The sequence below is a fragment of the Gossypium raimondii genome, chromosome 3 (genome assembly GCF_025698545.1).
Source record: "Gossypium raimondii isolate GPD5lz chromosome 3, ASM2569854v1, whole genome shotgun sequence".
NCBI lineage: Eukaryota > Viridiplantae > Streptophyta > Magnoliopsida > Malvales > Malvaceae > Gossypium > Gossypium raimondii.
Window position 1 is genome coordinate 57,586,979 of NC_068567.1, and position 7,122 is coordinate 57,594,100.

The window sequence follows — 7,122 nt, forward strand, 5'->3', positions numbered from 1 at the left end:
GGTAGGCTATGAATTTCATAATTGTTCTTACATCAAGGGCTGAACTTTTTTTATCCAATTTGTTTGGTATATCACTTAAATTTAGGGGTTACTATTTGATACATTGACAGATACTTTTTATAGTGTACAAACTTCACTGGTAACGTACTAAATATTTTCCCTAAATTTAAATCGTTATATAATTAAATTAATTGATAAAGTACAATATGATTTTAAATGAAATAGAATAAAATAAAAATAATTGAATTTATTTTTATTTACCTAAGTTTTTCACACTTCTTTTTTGTAAAAAAGAATTATAGTGAGTTATGAAACTCATTTAAGATAATTAGGCGATTAAAATTTTTCAACAAAGCCTTAATCCTCGGTGATTGAGGCTTAAATGGAGAATAATTGAGGTATCATGAAGGATATTCTAATTTCTGTCTCGCATTGGAGCGGTGAAAGTAAGAAGGCTCCGATCTGTGTGTTGTGTCACTATTACCAGCAACCAACAAGAGAGAAAGCAGCAACTTATGCAAGCAAAAAGGGTACAAAACGTAAGAGATGAGATGCAACATTATTGTTTTCCACACATTTCCCCGCATACAAATAAGAAACTTACTAACAGTACAAGTATGAGAACTTCCATCCCATTTTGGCAAAATCTACTCTAAAAATGTCTAGTCACACCAAATACCTTGAGTGACATTTATTGCAGTTACGACAACCAACTCAACTCGAATGTGAAATAGTCAAAAACCAGATTCCACTCATCAAAGTAACTCTACTTCATAGAAGCCCCAGAGTTCCCTCGCTTTGGGTCCTTCGCATAGAAAGCTCTGATTTAAAGTTGAGAACTTTGCTACCAAGATCTACATGATGATTTTGACGAATTTTTGTTGCCTTCGCTCCACTAGGAGGATAGCGCCCATGCCTGCCTCTTGACTGCATTGGGGAAGCCACTTGGCTTTTGTGACCACGAGTGGATGAAGAGGATGGCCGGTGAATAGAAGTACCATGGCTGTTCTTCCTAGTAGCTCTGTGTTCTGATCTAAGGCCACGATCAAATTGATGGGCACTGATGCCTAGCCTAACTGATCGTTCTGCACCATCCTTCACTGTGCTGACTTTAATAGCCTGCCGGTTAAAGTAAACCAAATTTGGAAGAAGCCCTTGCAAATGCTTCTTCAGATTTTCATCTCCAACATTCTTCTGTGCAGGGTTACCTTCCAAGCCAATGGCTTGCAAGGAATTATAGTTTGCTGCAAGTTGGCCAAGACATTTGGCAGTAGAGATTTTGTTGAAACGCAGATCCAAAACAGTCAATTTTAAGAGACGATGGAGACCCTCTACCTCACTTATCTTGTTTCCAGCCAAGTATAACTCTTTAAGAGAGGAACAAGAAGCCAAACCTTCAACGGATTATGTGACAGAATAACAGGAAGTAGATTAGAAGATTGAAATATTGGAAGGTAAACGAGTATTATAGCAAGGAAAATAGAACAGCTAATCACGTGCAGTTTGTCACATACCATGACCAATTCTAAATATCCGATTGTAGCTCAGATTCAGCACACGAAGTCGAGTAAGCTCACGTAAACCCTCAATGGTGGATATATTATTCCTTGACAGATTCAACATGTGAAGTCCTCGAGGAAGAGCACCAGCAGTAATCCTTGCTGTAAGTACATGTACAAATAATGAGAAAGCAGATTTATACAAAAGGACAGTTCTGTATACTCCAAATCATAAGACTTCAAAAGATGTCAAAATAGAAGTTAAATCCAAAACTGAAACTATTTGCAGTTGAAGATACCTACCTATTGCATTTCCTGATAGATTAAGCACCTTCAAGCTGACAAATGCACTAAGAAACGGTATAACAACCAAACCATGATTTGCCAGTTGAGCTGTGGTTGCTGAGGCACTCAAAGAAGATATATATCTTTTTGCAGCTTCCATGCCAGGAGTTACCTTAACATCCACCTTTGCAGCAGTCAAATCATTATAGACAGCAGGTTCCGCTTTTACCTGATCATTGGGATGGGATAATTCAACTGAGTCTTCTGATGGGCGGACATGTTGAAGACCATTTACCCAATCCTCAATTCGCTTAATCTTAAAATCCTTGCCAGTCAATTCATTCCGATTCAGAACCCGCAATTCTTCTTGCAGCATTTTCATTGAGCTTACCTCATCTGAAACTGGCACTATCCAGTCTTTCGCTGATGCGGAACAACTATAAGATTCAAATCCCTCATAAGAACTTTCAAAGTTAGTTTTATGATTTTTATGCATGCCATCGTCTCTTTCTTGTTCTCGCATCACCTCAGTATCAACATCATGAATTAAGGTCTCCTTTTGTCTCATGCTGAGAACATGCACATCCTCAGAGGATCTTGTACGGCGTGCCAAACATTTTGGAGGAGAATGTCCTCCAAAAAGGAGTGCTGATGCAACAATATTTGGCATAGAACATGATTTTACAATCACAGGTGCATTATTGGGAGAATGATCACCAGAGGCATTGGCACGCTCACAAGGCAAAGGCAAATTAGAGATATCATGGCCATCCTTTTCTGGAAGTAGAGAGTCTCCTATAGAGAAAACCGGTTCGTTATAGACATGGTTAGAGCTTACTTGAACAGATTCTGAGAATGAAGCATTTTGGCTCACTGCTATATGCTTTCTGCCATCTTCAACCAACCCATGGTCATGGGAATCAGATGAAAATCCTTGATCAGTCTGATCATCTGTATCATTTTGTCCAGGAACTCGTCCTTCCAGGCAAAGGCCACTTCCGAGAGATCTACACTTCTTAAGATAATGTGGATTCTGAAGGACCCTGGAACTGCTATCAAGAATGACTCCGTCTTTTATGTCCTCTGATTTCCAGCTAGGGTTAGGAGAAGAAGAAACCGTAACAGGTTCGACACTTTCATGAATCTCAGCAGTTGTTTGTGTCTCTGGAAAGAATGAGTCCATGTTTGCAGCTTTAGTCGACTCCTTAGGGGCTTGAACTTGAGAAAAATCTTCTATAGTTGTATGCATTGCTTCAACAGATGGCTGAACAGTTTTCTGATGGCCAAGTGGATACTTGAGTCAGGAAACACTAATGTATACAGCCCAAATTTAACTTAAGTTGTCAAGAACCAATAGCAAATCTTGGACTTACCTTTGGTTTCTGACTTCCGATATGAGCATTGAAGCAGGAAAACCTAACCATTGTGGTGATACAGATTAGCAATACATCCACAAGAGACCTACCTTTTGTCTTACATAGAAAGCTAGCTTCAAACTACTGTAATCATTATGGTTCAAAAACCTGAGGAAAGCACCTAATTCTACTACCGTTAAAAAAGAAAGACAAGGTACAATCGAACTTCTGGGTACTTTAGCGAACACAGACATTAGCCATAATCAAGCGAAAGACCCTCTGAAACACGTCGCAGTCTCCAGATATGGGATGATCTTGATCTCCTTAAAACACAAAGCAGAATCAGCTCTTTGTTGTCCCCCCACACCCACTTTGAGGTGCGAGAAAATTTTAGCTTCGTTGCAGCGGCCAGAGTGAAAAAGAGTCTTTCACAACTAAGAAAACTGAATCCCTAACAAGCATAAGAGAGACCTGCCTGCCTGACAATAATGAAAGAAAAAAACAGAAAAAGGATCACATAATCTACAAGTAGATATTGAAGCAGAATAGTTTAAAGCCAAGTAATGAATAAAAAAGTGAAAACTTCAGATTGTTAGCCTCTAGATTGAAAAAATGCAAGATAAAATTCAAACATCAAAACAGAATAGACAATCAGATTACAATGCCTAATGCTTCTTGTTTTGATAATATTCTAGATGACAAAAGAAACAACTAAGCTAGCTAACAAAGCTTCTTTGTCCAAAGAATTGGAGGAGAAAAAGAAAGAAACTTCCAATTCTTGTTATAAGGGCACGTTGTAAATAACTATCTAATGAGACTTCAACAAGATTCCACTTTTATTTTATTCAATATATTCATTCAAGGCAATCAAACATCCTCAAAAACATCAAATTATAAATCCACATCAAAATCTTCAGATACAGAAAAGAGATATGAATGAATCAAGCTATGAAGGAGAAGACCAATCAACCAATGGTCAAACAACAAAGAGATAATAATTAGATTTCATATGGAACATAAGAACGCAAGCGCAATCAGCTACCTTCAGTTTTAAAAGGAATATGCCACTGAAAACCAATCCAAAGAAAATCAATACAACATAATCTCATCATTGTTAGCCCTCTTCTAAACAAACATGAACCCAGAAAAATAAAAACAGGTAGGAGATTCAGAACAACAAAGATCCCATATATAGCACAAAAAAGAAACAGAATTATCTCAGAAACACAAAAGAACATTCAAGACCAACCATTTATAAAAACACCCAAGAATAAAAACCACTCAAATCGCATGAAATGAAGAAAGACCCACTAATTTAATCTATGGTGGATGAAAGCACAACGATTGCAAACGACAGGAACATTAGCCCCAGAAAGAAAAAATGGAAGAATGAACAATCTTACCTCTCAATAGCCAGATTATTACAAGCAAGGACCTTAATTGTTCTCTAAGAGGTGAGAGAGAGGCAGCTTCTACTAGAAAATGGAGAAAAAAAACACAATAAATAACAAGCACGTTGGTTTCTGTTGGTACTTTATGTATAATTTGTAAAACCATGTACAGTTTTCTTTTTTTCCTTTTTGTTATTCGTTTCCTTTGAATGAATGGCGTAAGGTTAAGGTTCAACGCTAACCCTAAGCTTTGGCACTGATTTTATAACCCAAATCTACGGCCCTGATTTTTTTCCTTAATATAAATCTGAAACATTTAATTAACCATTCAAAATCAATTTACGCCATAATTTTTTTAATTTTCATCTACACGTGGAGGGTATAAATATTTTGTTTTTATATTTTAAAAACAATGTGCAAATAAAAAGGGGAGGGATTGTTTGACCATTTATACAGCTCAAGATGCCTCTTTCGCCCCAAATAAAGGCAAATTGGTGTGTTCAAAACAAGCCGAAATGCCCTACAGATTTGACATTTTCAAACGCCTCAAACACTAGGTTTTAGGGGACAACTCAATTAATAATTATATCTACATCCTGGACCACCAAATCTACAAAACAATGCCTAATTAAATTTAGTACTATGATTTCATATCCCAGACATTCAAATTTTAAAAACCCTACTTTTGTTTTTAACTTTAGTTATTTGTTTGCTTTTAAAAATCTTCAAATTTAATTAATTTCCCTTTTAAATTTAAATATGCCTTATCCATAGTCTTTTAATTTTGAATCTTAAAATATTATATTCTCAAAATCAGTGAAAATTCATTAATTAAATTTTAAACCTCACCAAAAAATAAATTCCTGAGAATGAAAATAAATAAACTAAATTTCAACAACCTACCTATTTTATCAATACATTAGTGAAAATTATTTTTTTATTAGTGATTAAAAATTATCAAGATTCAATCTCTGTTTATTGAATCTGGTTTCCTCCAATTTATACATATATATACTGAATTAAATTAATTAAACATTCTATTAGTAGTTCTGGAATAATCTTTGACAGTGAGTAGACTTAATCATGGGTCGGGTCATCTGACTCAGTTAAAAGCTCCACCTAAAAAATGGGAGGGTTTGGGTAAAAATATAGGCCCCAGAAAATAGACTTTGACAAAAAAAAAATGTATGTTTTCTAAACGAGTTGGGATTGGGTAAGTTTTTTTTACTTGAGCCAGACTCGAATTTGCAAAAAAAAAATGTTGTTGTTTTGCCACTGTTTTGCTGTTATTTCGCTATTATATTGCTACTATTTTGTTATTATTGTTTAGATATTTTATAAATATTATTTTATTGTTCATTTTGCTACTATTTTAGTAACATTTGTTTGCTAAGTTACACCTATTTTAGTGTTATTTAAGTATAAATATTTTTTAAATTTATTTTCAATTTGTTGAGAAACATTTATTTTAATATTTTTAGTGTATTTGATGTATTATATTTTTAAATTTATTTTTATATAGAAAATAATATAATAATTTTTAAAATGAGCGAATCAAATTGGGCCCAACTCGAGTTCTAATATTTTTTATTTAGGTAGGGTTTGGGAAAATTTTAAATTCATTTTTTGAGTCAAGTCCAAGTTTAAAATTTTACTTTAGTCTGACCCGAACTTCACCTATAATCAACTCTAACAGTAGTCAACCTTTGAGATTAAATCAAATAGCTTACTCAGGATATTATGATTTAAGAAGTATATTTAACATTGATTTTAACTAGACATTTCTCAATTACGCAAAAATAGATTTGCTTAAAACAAGGATAGTATATTTACAAAAAAAAAAAAGTAAGGAATTGGAAATACTTTGTATAATTAACTTTAGGTTAAACTTTAGGGTTTCAGCTTGAAGTTTAAATTTGGTAACAATTTTTGTACGGGAGTCTGAATGCTTTTTTATTTAAATTAATCTTTAAACTTAGCAATTATTTCCATATTAGAACTTGAATTAAGTAATTGTTTTCACATTGGAGCTTGAACTTTTTTTGTCTAAGTTAATCCCTAGACTTGATAATTGTTCTCATTTGGGGCTTGAACTTGGTAATTATTCTCACATTGGGGCTTGAACTTTACGGTTTTCAAGAAAATGTCAAGGACTAACTTGGACAAAAAAAAGTTTAGGCCCCAATGTGGGAAAATTTATCAAGTTCAGAGATTAATGTAATAACCTGATTTTTAGTAGTATCAAAAAAAGCAGTTTCGAAATCTCATTTCTATAAACCGAGTTAATAATTATTAAATATTAATATTTACAAGAATGATATAATAATAAATCAAAGTTTGGTTCTGTATTTTTGTCAAATTAATAGCTAATTGTGGCTTAAGGACTAAATCTTAAAGTCCAATCACTATAAATTCTTAATTGACCAAAGGCTTGAGGATTAAAATAACAATTAATCAAAGGTACAAAAGGTAATTGGACCATTTCTATATAAGAGAAAGTGGGTGTTGATGGTGGAATCACTATCATTGATTAGTATTATATTAAGTATAATAAACCATGTTTATGTTGATTAAACTAGTTTAATTAAGATT

General features: G+C 33.9%; 1 protein-coding gene across 2 annotated transcripts; it reads right to left on the reverse strand.

Moving 5' to 3' along the window:
* Positions 1-531: 531 nt before the first annotated feature.
* Positions 532-4,765, reverse strand: LOC105794927 (uncharacterized). 2 transcript variants are annotated; one of them, XM_012624316.2, is made up of 5 exons: positions 4,543-4,765; positions 3,158-3,614; positions 1,803-3,060; positions 1,515-1,661; positions 532-1,394 (listed from the first exon to the last, which is right to left on the reverse strand). In XM_012624316.2, exons 2-5 carry the CDS (start codon positions 3,206-3,208, stop codon positions 772-774), a joined length of 2,079 nt encoding a protein of 692 aa, XP_012479770.2. In that variant the 5' UTR covers positions 3,209-3,614; positions 4,543-4,765; the 3' UTR covers positions 532-771. The 2 variants fall into 2 exon arrangements, with proteins under 2 accessions (XP_012479770.2, XP_012479769.2); XM_012624315.2 differs by having other exon boundaries at positions 3,158-3,618.
* Positions 4,766-7,122: the final 2,357 nt, after the last annotated feature.

Excerpts from the sequence above, each read along its gene's own strand:
- LOC105794927 (XM_012624316.2), bottom strand. The coding sequence starts at position 3,208 with ATGGTTAGGTTTTCCTGCTTCAATGCTCATATCGGAAGTCAGAAACCA. Across the intron at positions 3,061-3,157 it reads TCGGAAGTCAGAAACCAAAG|AAAACTGTTCAGCCATCTGT; the intron begins GTAAGTCCAAGA and ends CTTGGCCATCAG. Across the intron at positions 1,395-1,514 it reads GATATTTAGAATTGGTCATG|GTTTGGCTTCTTGTTCCTCT; the intron begins GTATGTGACAAA and ends AATCCGTTGAAG.